At 34.6% G+C, this 15380-nt stretch overlaps 1 protein-coding gene across 2 annotated transcripts in view; it reads left to right on the top strand.

The window, feature by feature from the left end:
• Positions 1 to 15380, top strand: part of RAD54B (RAD54 homolog B (S. cerevisiae)) — a 91129-nt gene that overhangs the window by 39430 nt on the left and 36319 nt on the right. For both annotated transcript variants that reach the window (XM_008589855.1, XM_008589856.1), the window contains one exon: positions 12310 to 12504. In XM_008589855.1, coding sequence (XP_008588077.1) covers positions 12310 to 12504 — 195 coding nt within the window. The remainder of the gene's footprint in view (positions 1 to 12309; positions 12505 to 15380) is intronic.

The following is a 15380-nucleotide window of genomic DNA, read 5'->3' as shown; positions in this document are numbered from 1 at the left end:
TTTTGTCTTTTTCCGTGTCCGGCAACGGATCGCAACCCTCAGTGTTGCCCCCGTACCGGACCAGGGACCGGCAACGGGATCGCAACCCTTGGTGTTGCTCCCGCGCCTCGCTCAGCCAGTGAGCGGGAACCGGTCTGTATGTGGGATCCGAACCCTCGGGCGGGAGCGCTGCCGCACTTCCCAAGCTGCGCACTATCCAGTGCGCCACCAGGCCGGCCCCATCAACTCATTTTTTTAAGAAAAATGTTATTTTTAAAAAAAGTTGCCAAATTAGAATAGTTTACCCCTACACACTTTGGCATGATTATTATTAACTAGAGTTCAATATTATGCATGTGTGTTTTTTAGGTAAAATTTGCATACAGTGAAATGCACAAATCTTAAATACACCATTTGAAGAGTTTTAATAAATGACTATGCTTATGTAGCTCAAAATCTTATCAAGATTTAGAAGGTTATCATTACCTCAGAAAGTTTCCTTCTGCCCCTTCCCAATCAATCCTCTGGCACCTCAGTCACCTACTGTTCTAATTTTTAAAAAATCATAGATAAGTTTTGCCTGTTCTGTTGGAATTGTACAGTATGCGTACTTTGTTTCTGTTTTTTTCCCCATCTTATATTTTTAATATTCATCTGTAATTATCCATCCTCTTATTAGTAGTTCATTACTTTCTGTTGATGAATAGTCTTCCATTGTGTAAATATATCACAGTTTGTTTATCCATTATCTTTGATGGACTTATGAAAAATTTCCAGATTTTGGCTACTATGTATAAAGATTCTATGAATATTCTTGTACAAATTTTACGTAGATATAATGTTAGATTAGGGAACATATACATTTAACTTTTAAGAAATTGCCAGATCTTTTCTTAAAGTGATTGTACCATTTTATACTTCCATTAACAGTGTATAAGTTTTTTTAAAATAAAGCTTTGCATGTTCAATGATTGGAATGTCAGAATTGAAATTGATGAATAATTTTTATAATATTTAAATTAATTCAAAATGCCACTGAGAATTTAGATATCTGAGAATATTGTAGTTTATTGATCTTTTTTTTATATTAGCACTTATTTCGTGTATGTTCTGACACGAGGTGTTGAAGAAATATGATGAAGTGTATACTCCTTGCCATGCTCATAAAGTATTCTGAAAATAATCTTTCATGCAAAGAAATATCCGCTAGGTTTATTTTCTACATAATGATACTTAGTTGATGTCTAATCTGTCTTATTAGTTAAAGCTATGGATGATTATCTATTTGAAGGGATTTGTATATTAGTGTGTAATGTTTGTATATTTTTTAGTATAATAAAAACTTTAAATCTTAAATTTATAGTGTAGTTATATGTTAAATGCGTATTAAAAGTTCTTATAGGTTTTGATAATTTTAAAACTCAAAAACAATTTACAAGACTTTATGTTCATTATTTGATTTGATTATATGAGACATTTTAAATTTCATTTTTGTCATTAAAAACAATATGTATATTTATTTATTTATTTATTTATTTATTTATTTTTGTCTTTTTGTCTTTTTGTCTTTTTTCCGTGTCCGGCAACGGATCGCAACCCTCAGTGTTGCCCCTGTACCGGACCGGGGACCTGCAACGGGATCGCAACCCTCGGTGTCGCTCCCATGCCTCGCTCAGCCAGTGAGCGGGAACCGGTCTGTATGTGGGATCCGAACCCTCGGGCGGGAGCGCAGCCGCGCTTCCCAAGCGGCGCACTATCCAGTGCGCCACCGGGCTGGCCCATTATTTATTTATTTTTATTTTTTTTCCTTTTTGTCTCTTTTTTCATGACCGGCAACGGATCGCAACCCTCAGTGTTGCGCCCGTACCGGACCGGGACCGGCAACGGGATCGCAACCCTTGGTGTTGCGCCCGCACCTCACTCAGCCAGTGAGCGGCTGGTCTGTATGTGGGATCTGAACCCTCGGCGGGAGCGCCACCGCGCTCCCAAGCGGCGCACTATAGCAGTGCGCCACCGGGCCGGCCCCAAAAAACAATATGTATATTTAAAACTGTTAAAACACAAAAGAATATTAAAGGCTTGGGTTTATACGTTTTTGGGTTTACTTATAATTAAGTCATCCAACCCTAGAGTGTCTGTGCTTAGGAATCATTCATTAAGATGGTAATGCCCACTATTAATATTAAATGACATTATCTCCCTCTTATTCTTTTATCAAAGCATAGTTATAAGCATCCTTCCCTCTTAAATCTTGCTGATAGGCCTTCAAGTCTCTTTATGCAGACCATTTTTTGGTATTGATTTGGGAAGTACATTACATGGTCAAGGGGTAAATAGATCAGAACCAAGTTTAGAAATAAAAATAAAAGTTAGAATGGAATTGTTAGGAGTGGTTAATCTGGGATGTAGCAAATTAGTATCTTCTGTAATACAAGTAGTCTAGATACAGGAGGGTATGTTCCATGACCCCATATTCTCAATGATCTTCATCTTACTTTTTGGAATTTTTCACCCTCTCCCTTTCCTGCCCTGTGGTCTACATGATTTATAAAATGGGGCTAAATGTGAAAGGGAAAAGGGCAAAATGTTGATGATGGTAATAAACATTTAGGGAGCATTTACTATGTGGCAAGTACAGTTCTAAGCCCTTACATATATTTGCTAAAGTAATGCTCACAATAAGGCAGTGAGGTAGGTATTAGTACAGATGGTCCTCAACCTACAATGGTTCAACATAAGGTTCTTCTACCTTATGATGGGTATATTGGGACTTAACCCCATCATAAGTCAAGGAGCATCTGGACCTATGATGATTTGACTAAAGATGGTTCAACTTTGATATGGGTTTATCAGAATTGAATGCATTTTCTACTTACTGTATTTTCAACTAATGAGGATTTATTTGGATGTAGCCCATTGTAAGTCAAGGAGTGTCTGTCTTACATTCATTTTATAGATTCATAAACTGGCACAAAGTGGTTAAGTAACTTATCAAGGGGTCACATTGCTAGTAAGTTGGTAGACTCAAGCTTCAAGCCCAGCCAGTCTGGCTCCATAGTTCATGTGCTTCTGCTGTTCTGCAAAAAAAAAAAAAAGGGTACGTCTAAGTCTGAGAATCTTATGGTATTTCAGAGTTAACTATGAGTAATTTTTTAATTCTCAGATTTTAATTATTTTCTTTTGTTCTATGAAGTTTTTTTTTCAGTGGGGAGGGGATCTTAGGAACAGTTATTCTTTTAGACCCTGGGAATACAACAGAGTATTTGACTCTTGGATATTTTCCCCAGCCATTTTGATGACCTTCTTTTTACCCCTACTTAAGGACAATCTTGAACTATTTAAAGGGGAATTACATTTTTCTCTTACATAACCAAATAAAAAAACAGTGACAAATTTAACAAAATGCTGAAACATACTGTCATTTTATTCAATGCCCAGTGACTAATGGTAGAAATAATACAAAAGGAAAACTAATTAAAATTGGCTAAAATTTTGCACCACAAAATTTTTTAGAGTTCAAAAACTGATCAAAACATCCCATCTTTTTTATTAATGTTAAAAACCTCAAAACTTAATCTGGGAAAATCAAGCTTGTTAAAACAACAAAAGTAATCACATGATAATCACAGATTTACCTAAAAACTGGTAAATTTTCTTGACTAAAAATTGGGTTAATACAATTTGATTATTTAGGTATGGAAAATATAACTCAACAAAACTGCATTTGGTAAAAATTATGGTTATAAAAGAACTCATGTTGGTAAAAGCTATTATCAGTAAACTATGACACATAAAAAAGTAACCGATGAATGAAATGTTTATTATAAAGTTTACTTGGGAAATAATTGATCCTGAAGGTAACAAGTCTTTAAAATGAAGGTAAAGATGGACAATAATGGAAATGAGCTCAGAGGTATTTTCTAAAGCTACTTTCTTAATGAAAACTGATTTTAAGATAATTCTGTTTTAATGAAGTATTTTTATAAACTTGAAGTCAAAGTGTACCTAGAGTCAAAACAGCAGTTTTGAAAAGTACATATTTTGGGAAAATGGTGATGAACAAAATCAAAACAGACCCCTTCCCCTCAGGGCTTTATAGTGTAGTTGAGAAAGCGGACATTAAGTAATTTGTTGCATAATTAATTCTTGACATAATGCTGAGATAGTAGGGCAACTTGATCTAATTTGGCAATCAGGGAAATTTAAGCTGTACAGAAGAGTAAGTAGAAGTTATTTTAGGTAAGCGTGTTGGAGGAAGACAGGTAAAAGGCCCAGTGGCTGGAAGTAGCATGTTTTCTTCAAGGTGGTTAAGACTAGAGGATTTTAAGCAAAAGGGATATATGATGTTTACATTTTAAAACGGATAGCTATCGTAAATGCAGAAAATGGTTTTAGGGAATAGAGGCGGCACGAGAAGATCTCAGTAGACCTGTTGGGAAGATCTTGCAGTAGTATAGAAGTCCAGATTAGAGGCAATTCAAAAAAAGTGGAGGCAGTGGAGAAGGCAAATAGTTGAGAACCATGTAGGGATAGAATTGTTGGGATTTTGTGGTTGGTTAGCTGTGGGACTGAGAAAGTGGAGAGTGTCAAGGATGAAGTTTCAATTTCCTGGCTTGAACAAGGGTGGGACATGGGAACACTGAAGGAGGAACAATTTTTGGAGAGAAGAGTGAACATGATGAATTTGAGGTGTGTATGAGACTCTCGTGTGGACATGTCTGGGTGGTAATTGGATATACAGATCTAGAGTTGTGGTCTTGGCGAGAGGAAAAAATATGTAGTTGTTAGTACCTTGATGTTATTGAAACCATAGGAGTAGATGACCTAATTAAAGTAGGAGTGGTGCATAGTGAGAGAATAGGGCTTAGAACTCTTAAAGGTTAGACAAAGAAGTATGAGCTGGCAAAGATGTCTAAGAAAAAGCAACCAAAGAGTTAAGAGGGAAATTTGAAGGGCGTTAGAGAAGCTACGAAAATGGAGTTCAGTATTTCAAGGAGGAAGTGGTCAACATTGTCCAGTGTTTTTGAGAACTTTGATAATCTGTGGGTTTATTGACAACAAGCTCCTAGTGACCTTTAATAACAGCAATTTTGGGAGAGAACTACTAGAAGCCAGTTTAGAATAGTTAAGGAGTGATTGGAAATTTGGAGAAATAGAGGCAGTAACTGGCATGTTTGGGTACTTGAAGTGGAAACAATGGGGGTGGACAACTTTTTCTGTATTAAAACTTCCCTTTTATTGCGTGTGTTGTTGCATCTCCCTGAAACATAATATATCACAAAATAATCTTGACCTTATTTTTTCATGCTATGACCTTTTCCATGGTTTACCTTGGGGAAAAGAATTTATCAAGTAGGAAGTCAAAGAGTGACTTTGTTAAGAGCTCTTTATTCCTCTTAAAACAATGCACTAATTCCTCCTTCACTTCCCTATTTTCTCTTAGGAAAAAAAAATTAAGTTTTATTTGGTCCTTTTATTTGAAATTTTGCAGTAGCTCCATATCTTAGTGAATACCTCCTGTTAAGGAGGATTTTAAATGGATTCCTGATTCTTCTAGCACAGTCAACACTTATATTCTATTTTGTAAGCATTTTACATGTTGAAATCTAATAGTTTTATATTTTTCTTTAATTGTGACAGAGTTTCTTATGAATTTAAGTTCTCATTTATGTCTGTTTTCTCCTTAAAAATTTAAGTGAAATTTTGAAATAAATGGTTGAGAGTCTGGTTTTAGACTCTGCATATTAGATAATATGTTGGCTGAATGAATGATGAGGGATTTCTGGTCAGTTGAAAACTCATTTTTATTTTTTTGATTTAATTAATTTATTTTTGAAAGTTTTTTTGTTGAAAGATAATTATATATGTTTGTGGGGTACAGAATCGAGTATCAATACATGTATACAATATGTTGTGATCAAATCAGGATAATTTACAAAATGAAATCAATCTTTGTGACCCTTAACTAGTTTGTCTCCAACCCCACTTCCCCTCTCCCTTTCCCACCTCCAATAACCACAGTTCTGTTCTCTTTTTTTTGAAAGTTTAATGTATTATTGTGACTTTCTTTCTTTCTTTCTTTCTTTCTTTCTTTCTTTCTTTCTTTCTTTCTTTCTTTCTCTCTCTCTCTCTCTCTTTCTTTTTCTTTCTTTCTTTCTTTTTCTTTCTTTCTTTTCTTCCTTCTGTTCTTTTCTTTATTTTAGCTTTCACTTATATGTGAGGACATGTGGTATTTCTCTTTCTGTGCCTGGCTTATTTCACTTAACATAATTTTCTCTAAGTTCATCCATGTTGCTGTGAATGACAGAATTTCATTTCTTTTTTATGGCAGAGTAGTATTCCATCGAGTAAATATACCACATTTTCTTTATCCAGCCATCTGTCAGTGGACATTTAGATTGATTCCAATTCTTGGCTATTGTAAATGGAGCTGTGATAAACATGGGAGTGCAGGTATTCCTTTAACATGTTGGTTTCCATTCCTTTGGTTATATACCGAGCAATGGGATTGCTGGGTCATATGGCAGTTCTATATGTATGAAAACTCATTTTTAATCTGATCAGAAAATGAGAATCTTTTCTTTTTGTCTGAGGTACAATCTTTAAATGTAATGTGAAATTAAGGGAGTTAAGCAAAGAGGAAATGAAGATATATATAAAAAAGTTTTGTCATTAATAATCAAATTCAAATTACATTAAGGAGATGCCATTTCCACCAATTAAATTGGTTAAGATGATCATTCACATAAAATGTTCATAGAAGCTTTATTTATGATAGTCAAAAGCCGGAAACAACTCAACTGTCTCAGTATTCCATATGATAATAAGGAACAAGCTATTGATAGAGGCAACAGCTTGGAATGAATCTTAAAGACATTATGCTGAGTAAGAGAAACCAGTCTTGAAAGGTTGTAAACTGTATGGTTCTATTTATTTGACATTGTCAGAAAGATAAAACTATATTAATTGAAAACAGGTAGGTAATTGCTGGGGGTTTTGGATAGGATGAAGGTGTTATTATAAAGGAATAGCCTGAAGGAGGGAGCCTTTTAGGGCGATTGTGTTGGTGGTTTCATGGATCTATACATGAGTTAAAATTTATAGAACTTTACACAGAGAAAAAGTCGATTTTACTGTGTAAAATTTTTAAAATAAAAAAATGTAGTTAAAAATTGGTAAGATGAGCTATTGTGTTTATGTAGGTATAGTGAAGTGGACACTTATTGGTACAGCCTTATTTGGATAAAAATTTGTCAGTCTGAAAATCTTTAAACCCATTGGACCAGTAATTTTATTTCTAGGACTTTATCTTGAGGAAATAACCAAATTTGCACAAAGGCTGAGTATAATAGTGAGAACTGGAAAAAAGGGTAGTGGACTAATTAAATCATGACACTTTCTTCCAATAGAATATTACGCAGAAATTCATTGACAATACTATATGAAGAAAATAAGAAACTGTGCACCATATTTACTGGTATATTAGAAGTATATTTTCCCCCAAAGAAGTATCTGAAAATTACCCTTTGTCCGGATACTCTTGTTATGGAAGGAAGGTCAGGAAACTGGTGGAGCTTCACTAAGTCCTGTGCCTTCTTGGTTCCTGATCGGGGTTATAGCAGTCTGAATCCTTTCAGGGACTGGTAAGAGTTCATTGGGTCATGCATTCTGGACAGAGCCAAGCTGGATATGAATTATTTGTTTTCTCAGAAAAAAACCTTGGTCGTTCTGAGTATAATTTATTGGTTGAAGATAGTCAAGACTCACTTTTTCATTCCTTGAATGCTAATGATAAAGATATGAATTATATGAGTTCTAGTAGTGAAGATGGATTTTCAAGTTTTTGGCAGATTAATTTACCTGGCTTGAAGATGTACAGGGTTAAAAAAATTTTTTTTTTTTTTTAGTGAATAACTAGCAGTTGATTGGCTGGTTAAAATAGGTGTATGTTTAACTTTAAAGAGTCTGCCAAACTTTTCCAAAGTGATTCTACTGTTTTACGTTCCTTCTAGCAGCATATGATATTTCCGGTTGCTCTACATCTTTGTTAACTCTTTATATGGTCAGTTTTTTAAAATTTTATTTTAATCAATCTCATGGGTGCGTGGTATTATCTCATTGTCTGTGTGTGTTTTTAAACAGCTTTGTTGAGATATAATTCACATACTATACAATTCACCTGTAATTGTTTTAAAATATATTCAATTTTGTGAAACCATCATTACAGCCAATTTTAGAACATCTTTAACACCTGAAAAAGAAACTACATAACTTTAGCTGTCACTCCCTCAACCTCCAACACCCATCCAGCCCCAACCAACCACTAATCTACTTTCTGTCTCTATAGATTTCCCTGTTCTAGACATTTCATATGAATGGAATCATACCATATATGGTCTTTGTGACTGGCTTCTTTGACTTAGCATAATGTTTTCAAGGTTCATCCATGTTTAAGCATGTATCAATATTTTATTCCTTTTTATGGCTGAATAATATTCCATTGTGTGGATATGCCAAATTTTGTTTATCTCTTCATCAGATGGACATTTGGGTTGTTTGTACCTTTGGGCTATTATGAATAATCCTGCTATAAACATTTGTGTACAAGTTTTTGTATGGACATATGTTTTCATTCTTTTGGGCATGTATACTTAGGAGTTGAATTGCTCTGTCACTTGCAACTGCCATGTAGTTTTCCAAAGTGGCTGCATTATTTTACATTCATACCAGCAGTGTATGAGGCCTCCAATTTTTTTTCATCCTCATCACACTTGTTTATTGTCTAACTTTGATTCTAGCCATTTTAATGGGTGTGAAGTAGTATCTTTTTGTGTTTTTAATACGCATTTTGTGATGACTACTAATGATGTTAAACAAATTTTTATGTGCTTATTGGCTACTTGTATATATTCTTTTCTGAATTATTATCTGTTCACGTCTTTAGCCCATTCTCTGTTGATTTGTTTGTTCTCTTGTTTTTAAGCTGTAATACTTCTTTATGTATTCTGGATACAGGTCCTTTGTCTTATGTATGTATTGTGAATATTTCACTCCAGCCAGTGGCTTACCTTCTAGTTTTCTTAATGACATCTTTCAAAATACCGAAGTTTTAGATTCTCATAAAATTCACTTTATAATTTTAGTTATTAACATTGTGTGCTTTTGTATTCTAAGAAACTTTTGTCTACCTCAAGGTTACAAATATTTTTATCTATGTTTTCCGTAAGAACATTTTTTTGTTTTAGGTTTTACTTTTAGGTCCGTGACGCATTTTGAATTAAATTTTGTGTATGGGGTCACCTAATGGTTGATGTTCATCTTTTCCAAATGGATATCCAGTTGATTTTGCAGTGTTTTTGAAAAGACTTTCTTTTCCCCATTGGATTTGCTTCACAGCCTTTGTTGAAAATCATTTGGCCATACTTATGTGGTTTTGTATCTGGCTACTATTTCATTGTGTTGGTCTATATGCCTCTTTGGTTTTGTTGGCCAATACCAAGCTATTTTGAATATTGTAGCAATATAATAAACCTCCAACTTTGTTCTTTTTAAAAATTGCTTTGGTTATTCTAGGTTTTTTGCATTTACACATAATTTTTTTTTTTTTTGACCAGTCAGGGGATCGCGACCCTTAGCATGGTGTGGTCTGCACCATGCCCAGCCAGTGAGCGCACCGGCCATCCCCATATAGGATCCGAATCCGCGGCTTCGGCGCTTCGCCGCACTTTCCCAAGTGAGCCATGGGATGGGGCTGGCCCACTACATAAATTTTTAAATCAACTTGCCAACTTCTACCAAAAGCATCTTGAGATTTTGATTGGTATTGTGCTGAATATATCCATCATTTTGGGGAAGATTGATGTAACAAAATTGAATGTTCCAGTCCATCAAATAGGAGCTCTGTTTAATTTAGATCTTTGTTAATTTCTTTCAACAAAGCTTTTTAATTTTCAGTATAGGGGTCTTAGATGCCTTTTGTTAGATATTTTTCTAAGTATCGTGTGTGTGCTTTTTTGGAGCTAATGTGAATGAAATTTTTAAAATTCCATTTCAGATTATTTTTTGCTGTTCTATAAGAATACAAGAATATAACTGATTTTTGTATATAGACCTTGCATCCTATGACCCTGTTAAATTAATTTTATTAGTACTAGTTGTTAGTTTTTGGATTCCCTGGGGATTTCTATGTAAACCGTCGTATCATCTGCCAAAAGGTATAGTTTTATTTCTTCTTTTCTTTTCTTTCCTTTTTTTTTTTTTGTATATTTCTTCCTGTCTGATTGTTATGTTTTTTAAGTTTTTGTATTGCTAGGACTTCCAGGACAATGTTGAATAGAAGTGGTCATCCTTGTCTTATTTCTGGTATCAGGGATTTCCTTTTTCTTTTCCTATTTAATTAAATGGTACATTTTAAAAGGTAAAAAATTATTTGATTTTTGTTTTGTAAGTCCTATTGTTTTGATAGATTCCTTGGGTCAGGTGTGTATTAGGTAAACGACATAGTGAAGGGCCCTTCAGTAATAGGGAAATGATATTTTGCTGTCTTCAGCTAGACTACCTTTTATGTAGCCATTGAAAATCTAGTTTACAAGTTAGGTGAGAAGCAGGAGCTAGGACTTAGTATGAGAATGTTATTGTTGTATTGCTTATGGGGTACTGGTCTAATATATAACTGCCAAGGGGAAAAGAGAGGAGGTGAGGTGAAGCAGAGGGAGATTTTGTCTGTAGGTCAAGTGTACTTTGAATTAATATGTGTTACAGTGTTTTTGCTTCAAAATGCTAAAAGATGCTATTATTTAGAATATCATTTATATACCTTTCAGTGTATTCTGTTTTTTGCTTTGTTGTGGTTTGTCTTTTTAAAATTGAGGTTTAATTTATATGCAGTAAAAATGTATAGCTCTTAAATGATTGGTTTGATGATTTTTGTCAATTGTATTTACCCAAGTAATCACCAGTCATAACAAGTCCTCTCCTCTCCCTTTTTAGTCAATTCACCCCACTTCAGAGGCATAAACCATTTTCTGGTTTCTATCACCATAGATTAGTTTCCATGCTCTGTGTTAGACTATTTGGATTTGCTTTTATATGGTGATGTTGGAAATGTTTTCTGAAAAAAGTACAGACATTTCTAAGAGGCTACTTTTTATCTCCTGATTGTATGCTACTGAATTCTCAGAATCATTGGCCCAACGCAATTAATTACTCCCTAACTGGGAGACAAAAATTTTAATGAAATTTAGTCTTATTCCTGCTTTGCTGTTTTACATTTCTTCTTATTTGAAAAAAATTACATACATATGATCTAGCAATTCCATTTCTGGATATATATCCAAATAAATTGAAATCAGTATGTTGAAGAGATATCTGCACTCCCATGTTCATTGCAGCATAATTTACAATAGCCAAGATATGGAATCAACCTAAGTGTCCATAAATGATGAATGGATAAAGAAAATGTGGTATATATACACAGTGGAATACTATTTAGTATTAAAAAAGAAGGAAATTCTGTCATTTGTGACAACATGGATGAACCTGGAGGACATTATGCTAAGTAAAGTAAGCCTGGCACAGAAAGACAATTACCGTATGATCTCACTTGTATGGGGAATCTAAAAACTGTCTAACTCATAGGAGCAGAGAGTAGACTGGTAGTCACCAGGGGTTCGGATGGGGATGGAAGATTGGGGAGATACTGGTCAAAGGATACAAAATTTCAGTTAAGGAGAAATAAGTTCAAGAGATTTATTTTACAACATGGTGACTATAGTTGATAATGTATTCTACACTTGATAAATGCTAAGAAACAAAAAAATTAAAGGTTTTCTTTTTTTTTCCCCAGAGAATTCTGCAATATTATTTTACTTTTCCTTGACATGTTATGTCATTGTTGAGTAAATCAGTTGTTGTCAAATGTGATTTTCATTGTTGGGTAAATCAGTTGTTGTCAAATGTGATTTTCACTGTTGACTAAACCAGTTGTTTGTCAAATGTGATTTTAGATTATTTTTCCATGTTATATATGTTGAAATAAGTAATTCCTAGAGGTCAAAATTTTTTACAGTGATTATTTTGTTACTCTACTTCAATTGAGTTTATATGACTTTTGGACTGTAAGAAATTTACATTCAATGTACTCATGGTAATGTTAGCACCTGACATTTGTATTTCTCAGTTTATAAAATACTAATATGAATAATCAAATATTCTTTCATACTACTTCTTAATACAATCTGACTTTTGTGTGCCTTTTTAAATTTAATGACAGTACTTAGACATTAAAGTCATCTTTAATAATGTAGCTTTTGTTTTATTTTTTTGTTCTAGTTCATTCAGCCCTTAAAGAAATAACAGTGTCCAAGGGACAGGAAGAGGAACCTGATAGCCTAATTAAATATTTCAGTGTTGTTTGGTGTAAGGCTTCAAAGAAAAAACACAAAAAATGGGAAGGTGATGCTGTTCTTATTATAAAAGGAAGGTCATTTACATTAAAGGATTTGGAAGGCAAAGACATTGGAAAAGGTATAGTGATATTACCTAATGTTTATGATTTGGCCTAAAATTAGTATATGTCTCTGGTTACACATTGAAATATAAGTGGGTTTTATAAAGGGAGAGATTAAGATGTTCTTTAATTAACTTTCATGCTTCAACTGTGTATGATACGTAAAACTATCTCATAATGGTTAGTGAGCCTTACAATCTTATGCCCTATGGTAGCTCATTGAGGCAAATCCTATCCCATCGTTTCATTTTCTCTAAAACTGCTTTATACAGTTGTCTTGGCACTTTTCTGAGATTAAGCAGTTTGTCTTGGTGTACTTTTTTTTCCTTTTTTTTTTTTGCAGAATGCTAAGTGACTAAAATTTAAAAAGATATTGATATCAGGAGTTCAATGATAACTAATTTCAGTGGTACTCAATAAAATTTTGAAAAACAGAGCAAGGACATAATGATTAGGCCCGACCTGGATTAATACATCTAAATTGGAAGTTACCATTATTTCTGTTACAAAATGTTGCCAGCATAACTTGGACTAATACAAGTTAGCCTGTAAATTCAGAATGCCTACACCAACCAGAGTTTTTTTGCATTGTTTCTTATTGTTCAATTTTGAGTGTGGCCCATAATTATAAAATCTGTTCTATATGTTCATTCATTCACTTAAAAATGTAGTTTATAGTATTTAGTAACTGTTGTGTGCCAAGAACTATGTTAAGACTGAAGATTCAAAGATGAATATAACTTATAGTTTATTGGGTCAAGGCAATGTAATTGATAATTAAGAAGCAATGAGATAATTATTTTAATGAGAATTTTTACTAAGTGCAGTGTGAGCATAAAAGGATCATTTAAGTCTGCCTACGAGGCTAGGGATAAGCCTTATAGGAAGCTTTTTAAGGTAATATTTGAAGGATGAAAAGATTTGGAGGTTATGGGAGAGGGGGCATGTGCAAGAGGGAATAGTATATGCAAAGGCATAAAGGGATGAGAGAATTCAAACTAGTTTGATGTTTCAGGAACGTACATGTATTTTTTGTGGGGGGAGGGACATTGGCTGGTTAGGGGATCTCAACCCCTGACCTTGGTGTTATAACACTGTGCTCTAACCAATTGAGCCAACCCATCAGCCCTGGGAATGTAAGTGTATGAAGGGCAGTGACAGGTAAGAGTTGAAGCTGAACTGAATTACTGCAACAAAATGTTTTATTTATTATAAAAATATGGAAGAACTACTATTATGTGTACAGTATTATGCTCAGTTATGAGAAGATTGAAAAAGAAAAAAGTGCAGTACACATCACATGTTGTGGGTTAAGGTACCTTGGGACTATATTTTTGGAGAATTTGTTCATGCAGTGGTGTTGCTTCTTTAGTGAAATTATATTCTAAAGCCAGCTGGAGAGGTAAAAATTACCAAAATTATTCTGGAATATTTCTTACCCTTAAAGTATAGTATACATGGTTTTGTGTATGTATAGTTTATAATTAAGGTATCTTCTAGTTGTGAGTGGCAAAACGTGCAAATTAGTCTTAAATCAGTCGGTTTTTACCCTGACTATGCAGGTAGATTCACCCGAGGTGCTTTTTAAAAAATGCCAGTGCCCAGGCCCTGACCTTGGATGCTCTGATTTATTTAGCCTAGGGAGAGGGAGTGGGCATAGGTATATTTTAGGTTTCCAGGTGATTTTAATATCTAGTCAGACACTGAGAACCATTGGTTTAAACAATAGAGGGGATTATATTGGTTTTTCAAACTGAAAACATCCAAACATAGGACTTGGTTGCTTAAGTATAACATTAATAAACATGTCAACTTGGAGTTAATTTTCCACGTTACTGCCTGTAATCCAAGAGTTTTTCTTTTAAATAAATTGTATATATAAGATTTAAATTTGTTAATTTAGGGACAAGGACTCTAAGAGAACTGAAAGCTGGAATAGTAAAATTACTAATAGTTTGTGATAATACAGTGAGGCTCAACTGGTCATCACTGCACAATAACCAGAAAAAAACGAGTGTGGGAAACAAATTTCAAGAGTTAAAGTTTCTGGAGATTAGAGATGTTTGAAAGAGTCAACACTATAGATCAAAATGAAATGTGAGATTCTGGAAATAGAGGTTTTTTTTTTTGTCTTTTGTCTTTTGTCTTTTTCCGTGTCCGTCAACGGATCGCAACCCTCAGTGTTGCCCCCGTACCGGACCGGGGACCGGCAACGGGATCGCAACCCTCGGTGTTGCTCCCGCGCCTCGCTCAGCCAGTGAGCGAGAACCGGTCTGTATGTGGGATCCGAACCCTCGGGCGGGAGCGCCGCCGCGCTTCCCAAGCGGCGCACTTATCCAGTGCGCCACCGGGCCGGCCCTGGAAATAGAGTTTTAAAGCTGCCTCAAAATTAAAAGATTAGGGCCGAGCCCGTGGCACACTCGGGAGAGTGCGGCGCTGGGAGCGCAGCAGCGCTCCCGCCGCGGGTTCAGATCCTATATAGGGATGACTTGTGCACTCACAGCGCTCACTGGCTGAGCGCGGTGCGGCCAGTCTCAAAAAGGACAAAAAAATAAAAATAAAAAATAAAATAAAAGGTTATTCTTGTCTACCATTTCCATTTAAAACTGAGGTTAACAGTAATTGGATTCTATGTGAAGATAAAACTGTGATCTTCATTAATGTGAAGAGGTCAAGACCACTACTGAATTGGAATGCAGTGATGGGTCTTTGGCATTTAAAAATACCAGCCAAGTAATTTCTTTGTATGTTAGAGCATTAAAATTAAAAAGTAATCCATCATAAATGATTTGTATATAATGTAATAATTAATATATGTATTAATTCCAAATTGGCCCAGATTATAAATTTTAGGTCAGTTTTTTTTTTTTTTTTTTTTTTTTTTTTTTTTTTT

This window comes from Galeopterus variegatus, unplaced genomic scaffold (genome assembly GCF_000696425.1).
Source record: "Galeopterus variegatus unplaced genomic scaffold, G_variegatus-3.0.2 Scaffold5697, whole genome shotgun sequence".
Classification (NCBI taxonomy): Eukaryota; Metazoa; Chordata; class Mammalia; order Dermoptera; family Cynocephalidae; genus Galeopterus; species Galeopterus variegatus.
Note: the sequence above shows the minus strand (reverse complement) of the source record. Positions and strands in the feature narration are given on the sequence as shown.